The 17,426-nt window shown below is 55.9% G+C and overlaps 7 protein-coding genes across 7 annotated transcripts; 5 read left to right on the forward strand and 2 right to left on the reverse strand.

The window, feature by feature from the left end:
• Positions 1 to 102: 102 nt before the first annotated feature.
• On the forward strand, positions 103 to 1,604 carry IWZ02DRAFT_521797 (pyrroline carboxylate reductase; the record flags this gene model as incomplete). Its single annotated transcript, XM_066770806.1, has 2 exons — positions 103 to 151; positions 211 to 1,604. 2 exons carry the CDS (start codon positions 103 to 105, stop codon positions 1,107 to 1,109), a joined length of 948 nt encoding a protein of 315 aa, XP_066622042.1. The 3' UTR covers positions 1,110 to 1,604.
• Positions 1,605 to 2,216: 612 nt separating this feature from the next.
• IWZ02DRAFT_434323 (uncharacterized protein) lies at positions 2,217 to 2,699 on the reverse strand (the record flags this gene model as incomplete). The annotated part of the gene is made up of 4 exons (XM_066766351.1): positions 2,217 to 2,358; positions 2,401 to 2,465; positions 2,540 to 2,581; positions 2,604 to 2,699. The coding sequence occupies 4 exons, from the start codon at positions 2,697 to 2,699 to the stop codon at positions 2,217 to 2,219; spliced, it is 345 nt and encodes a 114-aa protein (XP_066622043.1).
• A 246-nt stretch (positions 2,700 to 2,945) lies between these two features.
• On the forward strand, positions 2,946 to 4,296 carry IWZ02DRAFT_305429 (putative esterase). The gene is made up of 3 exons (XM_066763985.1): positions 2,946 to 3,563; positions 3,669 to 3,773; positions 3,880 to 4,296. Exons 1-3 carry the CDS (start codon positions 3,231 to 3,233, stop codon positions 4,240 to 4,242), a joined length of 801 nt encoding a protein of 266 aa, XP_066622044.1. The 5' UTR covers positions 2,946 to 3,230; the 3' UTR covers positions 4,243 to 4,296.
• Positions 4,297 to 5,045: 749 nt separating this feature from the next.
• IWZ02DRAFT_491751 (mediator complex, subunit Med20) lies at positions 5,046 to 5,817 on the reverse strand (the record flags this gene model as incomplete). Its single annotated transcript, XM_066769770.1, has 2 exons — positions 5,046 to 5,742; positions 5,801 to 5,817. 2 exons carry the CDS (start codon positions 5,815 to 5,817, stop codon positions 5,046 to 5,048), a joined length of 714 nt encoding a protein of 237 aa, XP_066622045.1.
• A 203-nt stretch (positions 5,818 to 6,020) lies between these two features.
• IWZ02DRAFT_305432 (class I alpha-mannosidase-like protein) lies at positions 6,021 to 8,479 on the forward strand. Its single transcript, XM_066763986.1, has one exon. It carries the CDS (start codon positions 6,486 to 6,488, stop codon positions 8,265 to 8,267), a length of 1,782 nt encoding a protein of 593 aa, XP_066622046.1. The 5' UTR covers positions 6,021 to 6,485; the 3' UTR covers positions 8,268 to 8,479.
• Positions 8,480 to 8,739: 260 nt separating this feature from the next.
• Positions 8,740 to 10,401, forward strand: IWZ02DRAFT_305535 (nucleoside transporter-domain-containing protein). Its single transcript, XM_066763988.1, has 2 exons — positions 8,740 to 9,006; positions 9,062 to 10,401. Exons 1-2 carry the CDS (start codon positions 8,834 to 8,836, stop codon positions 10,245 to 10,247), a joined length of 1,359 nt encoding a protein of 452 aa, XP_066622047.1. The 5' UTR covers positions 8,740 to 8,833; the 3' UTR covers positions 10,248 to 10,401.
• Positions 10,402 to 12,252: 1,851 nt separating this feature from the next.
• Positions 12,253 to 13,857, forward strand: IWZ02DRAFT_491754 (uncharacterized protein; the record flags this gene model as incomplete). The annotated part of the gene is made up of 1 exon (XM_066769771.1): positions 12,253 to 13,857. The coding sequence occupies one exon, from the start codon at positions 12,253 to 12,255 to the stop codon at positions 13,855 to 13,857; it is 1,605 nt and encodes a 534-aa protein (XP_066622048.1).
• Positions 13,858 to 17,426: the final 3,569 nt, after the last annotated feature.

Below are 17,426 nucleotides of genomic sequence, written 5' to 3' on the forward strand. Positions count from 1 at the left end.
ACATCAACTCGACTTTGCGCTATCGGAGCATTGCGCTGCGTACATAAACATCTCCATTTCCCCAGATTCTTGCTGTCAATTGCACAAATCCAGTTTGTCAACATGGCTACCGAAAGTGACACTGGTCTTACCCTCACCGTTCTGGGATGCGGCATGTTTTTCTCCAACCATCTTTTTGGTCACGGGCAATTACTGACACAACATGAATAGGGACCATGGGAAATGCCATTCTGGGCGGCATCATGGGAGCCATCAGCAACCCGACCGCCACCTCGACCAGCACGGATGAGGTAATTCCCAAGCGCCTGCCCACCAACTTTGTAGCCTGTGATGCGTGGGAGGGCGCCCCGGCCGCCATCCAATCCGCACTGGGCAAATACAACCGGCCGCTGGAAGTCTTCGTCAAAGACAACCTATCCGGCGCCAAAAAAGCCGACATCATCCTGCTGGCCTGCAAGCCGCACATCTACCACGACATCCTCTCGGAGCCGGGCATGCGGGAGGCCCTCGCCGGCAAGCTCATCATGTCCATCCTCGCCGGCGTCAGCGTCGAGCAGATCGAAAAGGCCATTTATCCAGATGGCATTCCGCAAGACGGCTCCGCCTGCCGCGTCGTCCGCGTCATGCCCAACACGGCGTCGCTCGTCCGCCAGTCCATGACTGTCATCTCGCAGCCCACGCCGCCGCTCAGCGACGACCAGACGGCCCTCGTCACGTGGATATTCAACCGCATCGGCCGCGTCGTGCTGCTGCCGCCGCACCTGATGGACGCTTCGACCGCCCTGTGCGGCTCCGGCCCGGCGTTTGTCGCGCTGGTCCTCGAGGCCATGGCCGATGGCGCCGTCGCCATGGGCATCCCCCGCAAGGAGGCCCAGCTCATGGCCGCCCAGACTATGAGGGGCACGACGGGCTTGGTGCTCGAGGAAAACAAGCACCCGGCTGTCTTGCGTGACCAGGTGTCGACGCCCGGCGGCTGCACCATTGGCGGCTTGATGACGCTGGAGGAGGGCGCCGTCAGGGGCCACGTCGCCAGGGCTATCCGCGAGGCGACCGTCGTGGCGAGCCAGCTGGGCCAGGGTGTCAAGAATGTCAATGGAACGAGGCACTGAGCAAAATCCATCTTTTTTCATGCAGCCAACTGCTGGCTTGGGGCTCCGTGGCTAGACTGTCACAGCACTTTTCTACGAGTTACGGGTCTTTCGAATTGGATGCTCGCTACAGACTGCTCATCGAGACAAAATAGAAGGCTACAAAAAGCATCTCAAAAGGCAAACAAAGCGCAAGCAAATCGTCTCATTCCATGGGGTATTATGACTCTAGACTGTAAAATTTACAAGTTCTTAATTTTAGTTATCACTTGCTTCCAGCTTTCAAACCTTGGAATTCTCGTCGTCACGTAAACACTGCGTACGCGTGTGTCCCTCCGTCGTTGTAGATTCATTCTTCTTTTGCATGATTTGGCGCGCAACGTATCCCCAACTGCGTGCGTGGTTAATATTCCGACAACTAAAAAGTCATCACGCTCTTGGCGAGTAAATAAGCACTCACGCATCAAACAAAAGCAGAACAAGAACACTCTCGGGCTTTAGTAGCAGGGGCAAACAGGACCCCACGTGTGGCAGGGTTTGAGGTGCGGCGAGAACGGCGGATAACCTTCGCAATGTAGGTGACGGTACGCTGAGATGCTTGAACTGACCGCCACTATAGCTATCCGCGTACAATACATTCTTTTTTCCTCTCGTTCGTTTGCCCCGTTTGGTCAGCATGGCAGCTGGTATTGCCAAGATGCTATCTCGTCAGCATAGCTCATTCTACTCGCTATCTAGAGAATACCAAAATATATCAAAGGGTAGAAGCGCAACAATCATAGCGTGTATACATCTCTATACCCGCGATACATATGTCTCGACGCAGCCATCCTCGCTATTTATCTCAACGCCTTCCTTCCTTCTACCATTGCTTTCGGTGTCCCTACCCACAGTCCTTCTCACTCTCGGCAATTCCCCTCGTCTCCATTGCTCCCTCAGGCAAGCGCATCGCTCGGCTATCTCTCTCCGCTCCGCATATCTGCGCTCTCCCTTTTCTCGCGGGCCCGCGCCCATGTCCAGTCTACACCGTCATTGCACCGCGGGCGCATGTGGAAGACACACATGCTTAATTCAGGCCATGAATTGGCCCAGTAAGTGATTGGAGGTGATATGACGGAAACGATTTGATCATGCGCCGCCACGCAGAGATGCAACCATATGCAAGTACCTAGCCGGGCCGTGCATCCACCAAGTTCCTCCTCTAGCAGCGCCATGCCGCCGCGCTGGATAAATACGCACAACAGCCGGCGGCTGTGCTGCTGTCTGCCACCTTTGCGTTGGTATTAGGCATTCAAGCTGCAGACTGACACACGGAGAGTGCGTGTAGATATTTTTTCCGTCAATCTGATCAGGGGTGCAAGCACCACATGTCCATGTCTACCGTGTATGTATTCATGTATGTAGTTAGCGAATTCTCGTGTGAATAGAGTGCCGAGACGGCGCTTACATACCACGATTGAAGACAGCCAGACAGCACAGTCTTCTTCTCGTTGCTGTTGGCGGTAGTATACATACATAGGTACCTACCTGCACGTTCGTTGCATTCAGAAACAGCAGGTACAGCACAAGTTGACAGCAACTGGAGCAAAAGCGAAGCGAGTCTTTGGTCATCCCATCGACAAATACATCATCACCACCATCTTTCGTCCTCGAGGCCCACCGCCGCATCTCGTCCGTGCACAGTTCGCTGTTCCCTCGAATTTAAGCGAACCAAAAAAGAAGCACCTGCGACAGCGCCGGGCAACCTGCGACGGCAGGGGAAGTGGGGCGGCGTTTTGCAGATTCACTCGCTTGCCTGCTGCTCCAACTGACTGGAGGTTGGGATTGCTCGCTCGCTCGCTCAACGTCTTGGCTCGCCGTGTGGCGGCTGAAGAGCGAGAGCGCACAGGCGGTGTCAGCGGACACGAGGAAAATCAGGACCTTGTCTGAGAGCTGGCAGGAGACCACGGTGGTGTGGATACATAAGAAAAGGCAGACGGCCTGTTGCGTTGTGCGAGCAGTAATATCAGACGAACCAGGGGAAAAGAAAAGAAAGGGAAGAAAAGAAAAGGAAACAGAAGAGGTGAAGAGCAAGTCCAAGGAACACGGCGACAACAGACGACGACGACACTTTTGTTTCTCACCGCTTACTCTTAATCCACCATGCACATTCCATCGCCTCTCCTACCCTTCACCCTCCTTCCCTTCCTCGCCAACGCCTCTCCAATCGACCTAGCCAGGCTCTCCCCCGGCACCTCCCCTAACCCAGGCTACTTCGTGCTCGCCGGCGACTCAACGACGGCGTCACCTTATGGGTCTGGCGGCGGCTGGGGCGACGGGTTCCTGAACACGACGCTGACTGGCGGCGCGACGGGGAAAAACTACGGACACAATGGCGCAACGACGGCAAGCTTTCGCGACGATGGCGATTGGGCGGAGGTGCTGGAGGAAGTGAAGGGCAATAAAGGGAGTAAGAGCGTTTGGGTGACGATACAGGTGCGTGGAGAATGCTTTTGATGTTGAGGTTTTGAGACGGGGGAGTGGTGATGGATGTGTTTCTTCGGTTGGTCGGGTTGGGTTGGTTGGCTGATGCGAAAGCAGTTTGGCCACAACGATCAGAAAGATGACAGCGGCGTCACGCTCGAGCAGTACTCTGCAAACCTCAAAAAGTTTGCCCAAGAAGTCAAGGACGCGGGCGGCAACCCGGTAAGCAGACCCATTTCCGCAACCCCCTGACATTTCCGCGTCGTCTTCTATCATCTGCTGCCCCTGCCGCCACGCCACCGCTAACCAGGCGCCGCCACTGCCCCAGATCCTCGTGACCCCGCTGTCGCGCCGCAGCTTCAGTAGCGGCAAAGTGAAGGAGGACTTGGCAGAGCAGCGCGACGCCACGCTCGCGGTAGCGCAGGAGAATAGCGTCTTGGCGCTCGACTTGAACGAGGCTTCGATTGCTTATCTCAACGCCATTGGCGAGGATAATGCGCACCGGTACAACCGCGTCGATGACGACAATACGCATCTGAATGTTGCGGGCAGCGAAGTGTTGGGAAACATGGTATCATGGCTGATGACCAAGAGTGACGAGAGTAGCGAGTTGGGACAGTGGACACGGCCTGAGGAGGAGATTGTGTCGGCTTTTGAGAAGGGGACGTTTTACTTTCCGGAAAAGTCTTGAAGGAGAAATGAAAGGGAAAAGAATGATTCATCGAGGGAAGAGAGCCGCTAGAGACAACCCAAACAGGTAGTTCGTTGACCGAGGAACAAGATACAATAAAAACATCGCTACTCTGAGTTGCAAACGCAGACCAGACTTACAGAAAAAACCTCCAAGAATTCAGGACTCAGGAGCCAGCATAAGGAAGAGGGTGGCAATATTTCCTCGACTGCCAGAGCCCTAGGCATCGGAGTTGACGCATTGATCTTACTCAGCCAACTGCGCCAACTTGAACCACAAAGTACATTGAGTGATTTGGCATTGGCACAAGGTTCATTGTTTGGAAACATGATGGCCGTATTAACTTCTGGTTGTCGGGCTGACAGCTTGGCCGTCGATTTCGGCGTCGATGCCAAAACTAATACATGTCTGACATTGTTCTCGTCCGCGCGGAAGCGGGCCTTCAGGCACAAGCTGCCAGGTGCTCACAAACCTACCTCGACAGGCTGAATGCCATTCATAGCTTCAGAGGTGCCATTGCAGGCCGAACGCACCTGAAGCCGGCTTATGCGTGAACCAGTGCCGCGGCATAGCGCAATCCCGAGGGGATAGAAGGCCGTCAATCTGATAGCCGCGTTTTATCCTGGTTTCAGGTTGGCAAACTTGACAATAGACATGCAGAAGTACACGGGAATGAAAGATCGGCCATTTTGCGTCTCATCCACGCTTCAGGCTTCTTGGGAGAATGGTGCACAAGTCGTCGGAGATGCTGACATGAGCCGTTGATCAATGGCGCGAGTGCGACTTCGTAGCGACGTCATTGCTCATTTTTGCAAGTGCAGGACCTCGCACCAGAGTTGGACCTCGTCGAACGAAGGATTCTCGCTGTTGCTGGCCTCGCGCGTTGTTATGACTTCTTTGGCCCCAGACACCGCGAATTTCGACCAGATTTCTCGCACAGCCGCCTGTTTGGCTTGCAAGATTTGCTGCTCTTCTCCAGCAGACTCGGGTTTTATTGAAGCATCCTCTTTCGGTTTCCCGGCAGATTGAATACAAATGATGATGCCCCGCGTGAGCAATTGGCCGCGCATCTCTCTCAACTCGCCCATCCGGACGGTATAGCCTCCCGTTGTGTATGATGTGCCTCCGGAGAGCTGGGAGCCCATTCTGTACATCCACAAAGCGCCGAACTTGAGATTAAGCAAGTTGCTGTATGGCTCCATTTGAGGAGGCGGGATTGCGATGATTGTGCCATCGGGGTCTGCGGAGTCGATCTGGCCTCCATTAGGCACAGAGCTGGGCCCGACAATGTGTACAAAGGCGCTCTCGGGGTAGTGACCGAGGAACAGGACATGCTGCAGAGCTGGGGGAGACTTGTCTGTGGGCGAGGTGGGCGTCGAGCGGAAGAGGCGGTGGTGCAGTTGAAAAGGCCCAGAAGGGATGGGATCGTAGGCGCGAATAAAGCGATCAACGAGACTGGACAGCGCAGGGGCGCTGGGGCCGGCGGGGATGAAGTAAATGCTGGAGGTTGGGTTAGCAGAGCGGTACAGGCGGCGGAGGAGTTGAGGGAGCAGCGCACGCAGTGACTTGAGACATGACTTGGGGGAATTGGTGAAGCTGCGACGTGGGTAGGTGGAGTGGAAGATGAAACCCAAGCATGTGCTGTGGGGGAGCCCACGATACGGCGCGTGCGGTGGTCGAGGTCGTGATGGTGGCGCCGACGTCTTGGCGGGGATCAGCCAGTGCATCCACCGCAGCCACTCGACGGCTGAGGACGTCTGGTGGTGATGGATGCTCCACCATTATACACCGTCAACACGAATAAACGTGGTCGGTCATCATCATGTCTGGCAGCGCCCATCGCTGCCGTCTGGTCCAGGGGGTACAAGGCTTCCCGCGACCCTTGTTGCTTGCTCCGTCACAGCCTCCTGTCCTGCTTTCTCCTGAACAACGCTCTCTCTACATCTCTCGTTCCTGGATGCCACACCAGGGCCTTTTCCTACGCCATCGTCGCCATTTCTCCTTTTTCTCTTAGTTCTGCATTCCTTCGCTCAACTACCGCCAAGCTGCCCGCTCCGCCACCTCCGGTTCAAGTCCAAACCTACATCGACGCCAGGCCAAAACTGCCAAGCTCCTGCTGCCGCGACCCTGGACCTACCTGGACACTCACCATCACTCTTCTTAAACCTGGCTTTTTCCAGTCCTTACCTATGCTCCCTCTTTGCTGCCCCTGCTCCTCCACCTGAACAGTTGACCTGCTCAACATGCCTCCCCGCAGGTCTACCTTGCTGCTTGTCACGGCCGTCTTTGCCATTCTCACTCTCTACCATGTTTCCAACATATCCGTGAGGGAGCCACCGAGCCCGGTACCCTTGCGCTCATACGCGGATCGCGAGCTTCAACAGCCCATTCGTTGGGGATCCGTCACCGAAAAGTTTCCAGTAACTTCATACCGCCCTCTGCCCACGGCCAGGCCCACAACCATTCCAAAGATTCAGTACGACCGTTTTGCTGACGAGACGCCCGAGCACCGAATTGAAAGAGAGAGGCGGCTTTCAATAGTCAAGGAGACCTTTGTGCACTCATGGGAAGGTTACAAAAAGTATGCCTGGCTGCAGGACGAGCTGGCTCCCTTGTCTGGGCAATTTAAAAACACATTTGGTGGTTGGGGCGCAACTCTGGTTGATTCACTCGATACCCTCTGGATAATGGGTCTGCACGACGAATTCGAAATGGCGGTCAAGGCGTTGAAGAGGATTGATTTTTCCACCTCGGACATGGGATACCTGAATGTTTTTGAGACAACCATTCGGTATCTGGGAGGTCTCTTGTCTGCATACGATCTGAGCGGGGGAAAATACCCCATCCTGCTTCAAAAGGCGACGGAAATGGGTGAAATGTTGTATCGCGCCTTTGATACCCCGAATCGGTTCCCCATAACACGGTGGGACTGGAGGCGCAAGGGCGTTAACGGCGAGACGCAAGAAGCTGGCACCTCTGCGGTTGTGGCCGAGATTGGGTCCTTGAGCATGGAATTCACGCGCCTTTCCCAGCTCACGGGCAACCCGAAGTACTACGATGCCATTGCCCGGATTACGGACGAGTTTGAGGCGCAGCAAGATGACACCAAGGTCAGAGGACTCTGGCCCATTAGCGTCAACCCGAGGAAAAAGAGTCTGACGTACGACCGGTCATTCACCTTTGGCGCCATGGCCGACTCGCTGTACGAATATCTGCCCAAAGAGTACTTGCTCCTTGGCGGCGTCGTGGAGCAGTACAAGAGGATGTTTATCGACGCCATCGAGGCTGCCAAGAAGCATATGTTTTTCCGGCCTCTGAATCCGAAGAACCTGGACCTTTTGTTCTCGGGGACCATTCGATACGTCGCAGGCACCAAGGTGACTCTCGAGCCCGAGGGCCAGCATCTGACGTGCTTTGCGGGCGGTATGGTTGGAATCGCAGCAAAGATATTCAACAGGTCTCAAGACCTTCAAGTTGCCCGCGCGCTGACTGATGGCTGCATCTGGGCGTATGAGTCGACGCCCACTGGAATCATGCCGGAGATTCTGCAAGTTGTTCCATGTGGTCAACCTGGAGACGACGACTGCAAGTGGAACCAAACACGCTGGTACGAGTCCGTCGGGGAGCGCACGGGCAAGAAGGACCAGCAGGTCATCAAGGACTACATTGAAAGCCAGCATCTCCCTCCTGGATTCACGGCCTACACCGACGCACGCTACATGCTGCGTCCCGAGGCCATTGAATCCGTCTTCATCATGTACAGAATCAGCGGTGACCAGACCCTGCAGGACAAGGGCTGGAACATGTTCAAGTCGGTCGTCAACTACACGACGACGGACATTGGCAACGCTGCCATCAACAACGTGGCAGACCCCGCGAACCCGGGGCAGGTGGATTCTTGCGAGAGCTTTTGGACGGCCGAGACGCTCAAGTACTACTATTTGCTTTTTAGCGAGCCTGACCTGGTCAGCTTGGATGAGTGGGTGTTCAATACGGAGGCGCATCCGTTCCTAAGGGCCCGCTAGACGAGGCGTGATGAGCATTTGGTCAGGCGTTTGGGTGTTTGGGACGGATCAAGGATTTGGCATATGGCAGCTGTTGGCGGAATAGGCTCGAGGAATGCAGCACCTGGGGGCAGAATGGCATTAGAGACAAGGAAATCACCACAATATTCTTATTGCACTGTTTTTGAAATCAAAAGATTCTGCGCTCAATCTAAGGAGTTGATGTTGAAAGAGGAGTCGACCTTCCGTTGTGTTGTGATGAAATAGTCGATGCTGATTGGCCCGTGCCTTATCTCCGGGCATGCGCCGTGGGACCCTGAAGCAGCCCATCGTGACCTCGACACTCCCATCACACGAGCAACGCCAGCCCGTAACAACATGCCGACGCGTCCTGGTTGAAAGATCTCTCATCTCCTGCGCACCTATGCTCCAACCAACCTGGAGGTAACCGCTACCTCCAACAAGGCCTCTGTTCGCCTCTCCGGTGACGTACATCGACGAGTCGACGTTAAGGGCGCATTCGGACCGCTTCCCCGCCCCCTCTGCCCGCAATCGCCCAAGACCTGCGTTCTATCTACCACCTCACAATGGATCGCATGCGCAAGTTGTTTAGACAGGAAGAGCAAGCGTATGAGCCGCTTGAGGGTGGCTCCGTCGCCCAGGATGGAGAGCGGTTGGAGGAGGACGACGAGAAGAAGTCATTCACATGGCTGGAATACTTGATATTCCTCCTTCTGGGGGTAGCAATGCTCTGGGCATGGTATTAATGTCCTCACCAAAGACTATTCCTGGATCTACATCTGACGATTGCGCAGGAACATGTTTCTGGCTGCCGGACCGTACTTCCAGAGCCGCTTCAAGTCCAACGAAAAGATATTGCACACCTTTCAGTCGACGCAGCTCTCTGTCTCGACCGTCGTCAACTTGGGCTCGATGCTGCTGCTAGCAAAGATGCAGGCTAAAGCCTCGTATCCCAAACGCATTGGAGCCGCGCTCATCATCAACGTAGTCACATTCACCTTGTTGGCCATTTCTACGCGACACTTTCTTGACATCTCTGCCAAGGGGTACTTTGCATTTATGGTCATCATGGTCACGGCTGCTTCGTTTGCGAGCTCCCTGTGCGGCAACGGCATCTTTGCCTACGTTTCGGGATTTGGCCGCGAGGAATATACGCAGGCCATCATGACGGGCCAAGGTGTTGCGGGCGTGCTGCCCCCGGCCGCGCAAATCATTTCCGTCATGTCCATCCCGGAAGGTCCTGGGGTCACTGAAGGTGAAGTCGAGCGCGAATCTGGCAAGTCAGCCTTTGCATACTTCATGACTGCAACCTTTGTCTCGGCCATCACCCTTGTCGCCTTCTCCTACCTGGTATCCCGTCAACGGGGTCGCTCGCCCGCCAGGCGCATGGCCGACAGCATCGAAGACATGCGCTCGTCGACGGCGTCCCTGCGCGAGACGGTTCCGCTCCTCACGCTCTTGCGCAAGCTCTTCTGGCTGGCGGCCGCCGTCTTTCTCGACTTTGCCGTCACCATGGTGTTCCCCGTCTTTACGCAAGAGATCCGCAGCGTGCGGCCGACAGACTCAGCGCCGCGACTGCTGCAGCCGGCGTCGTTCATCCCGCTCGCCTTTTTGTTCTGGAACATTGGCGACCTGCTTGGCCGGATCCTGCCAGCCGTGCCGGCGCTGTCGCTGACGTCCAGGCCTCGCACCGTCTTTGGCCTTTCGGTGGCTCGCATCGTCTTTGTCCCGTTGTACTTGCTCTGCAATGTTGGAGGCGCAGGGGCCGCCGTCAAGAGCGACTTTTTCTACCTCATCGTGGTGCAGATGGGCTTCGGCGTGACCAATGGCTTTATTGGCAGTACATGTATGATGGGAGCGCCAGAATGGGTCGACGTGCACGAGAGGGAGGCTGCTGGAGCGTTTATGGGGCTGTGTCTGGTTGCTGGTCTGGCAGTGGGCAGCTTGGCGAGCTTTGCTGTTGCGGCGGCACTGCTGTAGACTCCTAGAGGGTGTTTGTCAGTTGAAAAGGGGCAGTGTAGAGAGAGGTTCCATTGGTACTGGGAGAATCTAGAATGCTTTGATAGACGGTTTGGACATGGCACTGGTGGGATGGATTTGGAGGAGTCGCAGCAAGTTGGCTTGTTCAATTTTGGATGGGTTGGGCGATGGGCACAAGGCGTCGGAAGAGTTTCATGAATCAGATTCACTTTACGTCTTGTCAAGAATGAGGATAGGGACTTTGAATCTGGTGTCAAGCATGGTCATGGCCAAACGAGGTCAGAGTTGGAGAGACATGGTCAAATGGAATGGGGACAGAGGTCGAGGCTGAGGCGTCGGGAGACGGGCAGCGGGCGAACGCCCCAACGACGATGGTCGCGACGATGGCCTCAGTCGGGGTGGTTCGACGTTGGGGGCATGGTGGTCGCAAGGGCAGCTGCGAGGCTGGTCGACTTTGGATTGACACTTTCATTGTTTTGCTGATCTCCTACGTCATGCATAGTTCGGACGTGGTCTAGAACGCGAGTTTCATTTTTTGCACGCTTTTAGGGGTCTCGGATGACGGTGGACAATGACGACAGAATGCGCGCACTCGCTTAGACGGGATGGCACGATGGATGCATGCATCGGGGCAATATTCCTGAGGTTGTGTTTCTTGAGGATACGAATCAGTGATGTCAATGTGGGATCGTAGTGTCGACGAGGGAGGTGTTTGAACGTAGACGCCAGCCACCGGGCGCAGGGCATCGAGCACAGAGGCGTATCGCCGATGAAGAGAGGTTTGATGCGAGAGGTCGTCACAGGGAGAAGAGTCGAAGGGAACGGATCAGTGATGATGGCGAGAATCACGATGCGCACGAGGTGTAGGAGGCGCCGGATTGCCTTGATTCCAAGGTTACCCTGCACGGGTCGGGTCCTGTCGGACGCGAGGACCGGCTCCGCGGGAGCAACGACGTCACAGACACTGGACAACACCAAATACGGACGAGCCGCACCCTGGCCATTGTCATCAAATGTTCCGGACGGGAGGCAAGTGCCGTGATGATGGAGCCCAACAACATGCGGTGAACAGCAGGGACTCGGCGTCGTCGTGGTGGTGGTGGTGGTGGTGGTGTTGTTGTTGTTGTTCGATCCATGGACCCTGAGCCCTTTTCTGGCTTAGGTTCCGCCGAGCCAAGCCTTCTCCGCCGCGCCTCTCCGTCTTTGTTCCGTGTCTCCGACGTCGTCGCTTTCTCTCCTCGCCACCAGCCAGCGTGCTCCTCAAAGTCGGCCTCCACCATCCCAAGATAGCTGACTCAGTCACCCTGTAATTTGCTCCACGCGAGCTGTCGACTCTGTCGCTTCACGAGGTTGGTCCAATTTTTCCTTTTGCGGCCGCTGCTGGCTGCCTCGGTGTCACCGTCAAGATAGCTTTTCCTGCGTCTCTCTTCACTTCACTATATGCCCTAGATCAGCCTTTCTCCTTTGGGAGACGATGCATCATGGACCCTAACAAGACCTTTCCTCTCCAATTTGCTCCACGTTGGGGCCCCTGGTCTGCTGTTTTTCCTCTTGTCATTTTTTCCTTTCCGAACCATCCCCCCATTCATTTTCCCGCCAAGTGGTGCAAAGCCCCCTTGTATGCAGGCAGTTCAACTCTTTTTATCCCTCTTACCCGAGAGACTGGCTGATGGAACCGCATGCATCATGCCCCTCCCTTCGCTTTGACCTCCCTTATCTGTTTTGCGCAATCTCCAGACCCTCAGCGCCAGCCTCACTCTGTCTTTGCGTGATTTGCTCCGCTTCGTCTCCTGACTGGCCTTTTTGCAGATCACCCTGTTGCCTCGATTTGAGAAAGCCTTGCAACTGTGTGCTTGCTGCTGTACCCACGCTCGGGGACACGTACCACCTGCCCAACGCATTGCGCGTCCGAACGAGTGAGCAGCAGCCAGCAGGAGCCGGCAGTTACGGAAGAACCGAGCTGCTGCTGCAACTCAACTGGGGGTGCGGCAGCCCAGGCCTAAACATGTCCCACCCTCCACTGCTCCCGCAGACAGTGCGCATCAAACGCAAGCGCCAGGACGAGCCTGTCGACACGCTGCACGTCCACACCCAAGAGGACTCCAAAAGGCGCCGTCACACCGAGGATCAGCAGCAGCAGCAACGCCAGCAGCAGGAGAGCCCGGCCCAGATCGTCTTCCGGCGCATCCAGGATGTCCATGAGCCCATCTCTGAAACCACGGCCTTGTCCTCATGTGCTGGTCGTCAGCAGTCGTTTTTCTCGTCGTCCAGTAGTGGGCCGCCACCCTGTTCGGCCGGCGCCAGCGGCGGCGGGAGCTCGCGTACGGGCACTGGTCCCACTGGCAGCAGCGGCGGTGGCCGCAGGATTCTCGCAACCCCCCAGGCTACGCGCCGGTTCCATCTGGCAAGGGGCTCGCATGGGTCGAGCTCGGCCGGCAGCTCCACGATGGGACCGGCTGGCGGCGTCGTCAAGAACAAGCGCAAGAACGTTGCCACTCTCGTAGAGTCCAAGCCCAAGAAGCGGCGGTCGTCTGATGAAATCAGCTCTGCGGTATCAGAGTATGTCGCGAGGAGGTTACGGGAGCAGAGTGGGCAGTCATCGGCTCACGCTGCCGAGCAGCAGCAGCCGTCTCCGCTGAAGCGGCCAGGCAAGTCGTCTGCTGTGAGCACGCCGCGCAGGGGTCATGCTGCCACGCCCAGTGAAGCCCATCCCCAGGAGCAACAACAGCAGCAGGCAAACGCCAACACGTCTACCCCCAGCAATAGTGCCAACGCCGTTGATCCAGGCCTTCTGGCCGAGATGCAACGCTTTGCCCACGAAGTAGAGTCGGCCGAGCAGCAGCAGCCTGCTGTCAGCACCTTCCAGCCCAACTCTTTTCAGCAGCAGCCCAGCACGCCCTCGCGCCCATCGTTGGCACCCCAGAAGCTCAAGTTCCAGCCCAAGCCGACGCCGCGGTACCGCGCGCGCAACCTGGGCGCCTCTGCTTCCCCCTCGAACGCCATGGACATCGACGCCAAACCCTCGACGGCCTCGTCCACCGCCGCAAGCGACACCTCTTCCATTTCTTCCTCAGACGACGACGATGACGACGAAGGTGACTATGTGTACGACACGTACATCCTAGACTCGGGCCCGGCGACAGTCGTCCTGCACAATGCCTCCTCTTCGGCCGCCACGGCCGCAACCATGAACAGCATCCCGGCGCAGCCGTTGCCGCCGAGCGTCGGGCTGCTCATCATCCGCGCCGACGACGAGCCACTGTGGGAGGCGTACGCGGATGACGATGGCGCCGGAGCGGATGACGGCGACGAAGACGCGTTCGACACTGACGATGAGGACAGTAATGCCGAGGACTGGCGCGGCAATGAGTATCCAGACGAGGAGGACGACGAGAGTGGGGGTGAATCAGAGAGTTCTGGACAACGAGGGGCCAAGGGCCTGGCGATTGAGGATGAAGAGTGGGATGCCAGGGGCTTGAAGGGCGCAGACGTCGACAGTGATGGCGTTGGCGATGGCTGGGGCAGCAGCGGCGACGACGCGGTCTGGAGCGATGAGGAGGAAGAGCGCATGCGGAGGCCGTTTGCTGTGCCTGGGTGGTTGAAGAGGTAGGACTCGACGAGGGACGACGAAATAGAAAATGGGCAGACCTGTAGAATGGTAGACTCACTGCTCTCAACTGTTGGATCAGAGAAGCCAGTCCGTGCGGCGGCGGATGGGGCAAATACAAGTAGCCATCGATGGAGGAAAGAAACATCACTAGCAGACAGAGAAAGAAAGAAAAGTCGAGCAGCCGTCCATCCGTCCGTCCGTCCGTCCCATTTCATTTCACGTCCTTTGCTTTGCTTTGCTCCACACGCGGCGCCGCGCGGCAAACCAGGCACGCGACCAGCCAGCCCGCCAGCGTACACACGGTACAGACATGCTGCGCGCCAGCTGCACACGATCTGTAGATCCGCAAACGACGGCGAGATCTAGCGGGCGGTGGGCGATGGGGAGAGGGGATCTGTATAGGTAGACGGGCGCGCGCGAATCTGAGGTTTGCGTGGGCATCGATCGGGGCGGGGGGGTGCTGAAGGGATGCACAAACGCCGTTTCTTCTGTCTTGGCTGGCTGGTGGGTTGGGAGATGCGTACCTCTGTTTCTCTTTTTCTTTTTGTTTTTCTCTTTTTTTCACTCTACTTTTATTTTCTTTTTTCTCTCTGTGTCTCTCTACAAATGATAAAGCTTTTGCCTTTTGATTCGAACAGTGGTTTGGAGCGCTGTGACTACTGATGTTGCCCTTGCTCTTTTCTTTTTAGGCGCTGTTTGCCCGCCTCACGTTGCTGTGTGCAGTATAAGCTCCCTCCTCGCGCATCTTGGGACTACAAAGGCATGCGCATATGGTTCGCCAGCATTTTGAAAACTTACCCACTCAAAATACCTAACTGATGGGAAAAAGGAAAGAGGGGAAGACTTGTCAACAGCAAAAGCAGGGGATAGTTGCGGACATGACGGAAGAGTAATTTGCATGGGCAGAAGGAACAGAGAAATTTGTTGTACAAAGAATCAGTGTGGAGAAGCGTGGTTGTTCTTTGTCTGCTTGTTGCCTGTTTTCTGTTCACTGTGCACTTACTTCCACCTTTTGCGCTGGTCGAGTCTAACTATCTGCGCTTCTACCACCTGAAGGACAGACAAAAAGATGGGCAGAATTCAATTATGTGCATAGTTGGCTGCTGTATTTGCAAAGTTAGGCCGGCCTACAACTTAGTATGATGCGTCGCTGCTGCTTGGTCAAAACGTTAAACAGTAACTTGCTGGTTTCAGGCACAAAATGGGGAAAAAACAAGCAATAAGTGCTAAGACTGTGGCTACTTTGCTGCTTCTGATGCTGACTGGCCGCCTAAATCACTTGTACATCTGTCTGCCTCTCTTCTCCACATCTTTCTAATTGCACCGCAGCCTCGGCATTTTCTATCTTGTTCTCCTCCCATCCGCTTTCACATCCGAGAATCTCAACCGAGACCCCGAGCCCTCACTCTGGTATTTCCGCGCCACCATATTCATCCTGTTTGTCTGTTCATCATATCGTTTGCGCCTGTACCTGCCTTCGGGAACTGAACAACGCTGAGCATACGCGACCGACGTCTGCTCCCACGCCTCTTCGCAACCCAGACACGACTGAGGCTAGCTGGCTAACTGACTGACGGACTGACTAACTGACTGCCCAACAAACGAACCATTCAACCAATAAGCTCAGTCCTCCACTGATTCGCCACCCTCGCTCCAATCAGTCAATCAAACGACGCACTCCACTCACGCCTCGCCAGCCGTGCCACATTCCTGCCTAACACGACCCTACCCAACTGACCCGCCACTCCGGTCCGCCGCCAGCCCGTCAGCCGGCCAGGCAGAATGACTGACTGACAGACAGCAGCCACTGCCACGGCGCAAAGCAAATGTGACAGGTACCATCGGGGGCTGACAATGGCAGGGATGAAGGGAGGACGAGAAACGGCAAGGGTACGGACCGAGGAGGCGATATGTATGTGTAAGATAGAGGAGAGACGGCAGCTCTGACTGGTTGTGCGGACCAATGGCCGGTTAGCCAATTAGAGGGACGAGCGTGCGTGTGCTGTGGTTGGGAATGGAGGAAAGGAGGGAGAGAGGGAGGGAAGGAGGGAAGGCAGGGAAGTGCCGTTGGCTTGTTTGTGTGTGTGTGTGTGTGTGTGTGTGGAAAGTGATAGAGGGATTTGCGGTCTGGTGAGTTGATTCCTTCGATGGTTTCTATCTACTGTCTATGGTGATGGGAGATGGATACATGTAGTTTCGCGGCGCCAGGGAAACACGGAGAGAAGGTGACAGTCAATTCCCACCAACAGCACGTCGACCGGAAACCACAGACAGTACCAGCACCACAACCCGCGACCACAACCACCACCACCATCTCCCCTCAACCCCAAACCTGCCCCTAAGCTCAAACCCCAACTCCGCATTCTCATAGCGTGAGCTCGACGCGAGGGCCGCAATGAGCAGCATACAAACACACACTAGATCATAGAAGTACCGACATAGAACATGTGTATGTACATCTAACATGGATGGCACGTCCTAGCATCCACAGATTAGGCGTAGTCGCAGCGTGATGAGCGCAAGGATTCAGATCAAGACAACGGACAGTAAGGAAGAGAAAAGCGGAGCAAGAAAGGAGAGAGATCGCGGGCTTGCGCGGTCATTCGTTATAGCAGCGGACTGTGTCTATGAATGTGTATGTGTGGAGTGGAAATGGTATATACGAGACTGGTCAGACTTCGAACTGGCTGGAAGGCTGTGGTTGAGTGGACGCTTGCTTGCGGAGTGCTTCCCGGACGAGGACGGAAGCATCAAAACGTAAGATTAAGTTTGTGCACAGTGAGTCAGTGAGCGAGTGAGTGAGTTCGCTTTATCCGTCCGTTCATCCATCTTCCACGAATCCACAGGATCAGCAGCGTCGAGAACGGTCGTCGAATGCTGCTACTGCTGCTGTTGTCTGGAGACCCTACGCTACCTACTCCAAAAGCAACACGTCTACACGCTTACACAGTTGCTTGCTTGCTGTATGTAAGGTAGACGAGACGACAGACAGCAAGCAGGACAACTAGAAACAGTCGGAGGGGCGCGCAGCACAACAGGGCCAGCCAGGCGGCCGCTGCTGCTGCGCGCAGCAGGAGAGTGGGTGTGCGAGATCCTGTGTGTTGGAAAGTCTATGCACGTCCAGCTGCAGGCGGCATGCGGGCAGGCGGATGGATGGATGGATGGATGGATGGATGGATGGATGAATGGATGGATGGATGGGAAGCACTTAGCATGGAAAGTTTTGTGTGCATACATCCACACGTACATACGGAGTGCATATGTAGAGGGGCCGCGCGAGCGAGAAAGGGGCGTGTCGGCCGGCATGGGATTGGCAGGAATAGGAGGGTAGGGCTAAGGCTGCTGCGAGCTGCGCGCTGCAGCCGGTGCTGGGTACGTAGTGGATGGATGGAGGGATGATTTGGGTCAATCAGTCAATGTAGGTAGGGACTTGACTGGATTGGATTGGATGGGATTGGAAAGACAGGACCAGACGGGCGTCGCCGTTGTCGCCCGATCCCGTCGCCGTCGCCGCACCAGGCGAGGGGCAGACGACGGACAGATAGATCAGACGCAGTGTCCGTACAGGA

This window comes from Phyllosticta citriasiana (genome assembly GCF_038021145.1).
Source record: "Phyllosticta citriasiana strain CBS 120426 chromosome Unknown IWZ02scaffold_8, whole genome shotgun sequence".
NCBI classification, from domain to species: Eukaryota; Fungi; Ascomycota; class Dothideomycetes; order Botryosphaeriales; family Phyllostictaceae; genus Phyllosticta; species Phyllosticta citriasiana.

Excerpts from the sequence above, each read along its gene's own strand:
- IWZ02DRAFT_305535 (XM_066763988.1), top strand. The coding sequence starts at position 8,834 with ATGGATCGCATGCGCAAGTTGTTTAGACAGGAAGAGCAAGCGTATGAG. Across the intron at positions 9,007-9,061 it reads GTAGCAATGCTCTGGGCATG|GAACATGTTTCTGGCTGCCG; the intron begins GTATTAATGTCC and ends ACGATTGCGCAG.
- IWZ02DRAFT_305432 (XM_066763986.1), top strand. The coding sequence starts at position 6,486 with ATGCCTCCCCGCAGGTCTACCTTGCTGCTTGTCACGGCCGTCTTTGCC.
- IWZ02DRAFT_305429 (XM_066763985.1), top strand. The coding sequence starts at position 3,231 with ATGCACATTCCATCGCCTCTCCTACCCTTCACCCTCCTTCCCTTCCTC. Across the intron at positions 3,564-3,668 it reads GCGTTTGGGTGACGATACAG|TTTGGCCACAACGATCAGAA; the intron begins GTGCGTGGAGAA and ends ATGCGAAAGCAG. Across the intron at positions 3,774-3,879 it reads AGGACGCGGGCGGCAACCCG|ATCCTCGTGACCCCGCTGTC; the intron begins GTAAGCAGACCC and ends CCACTGCCCCAG.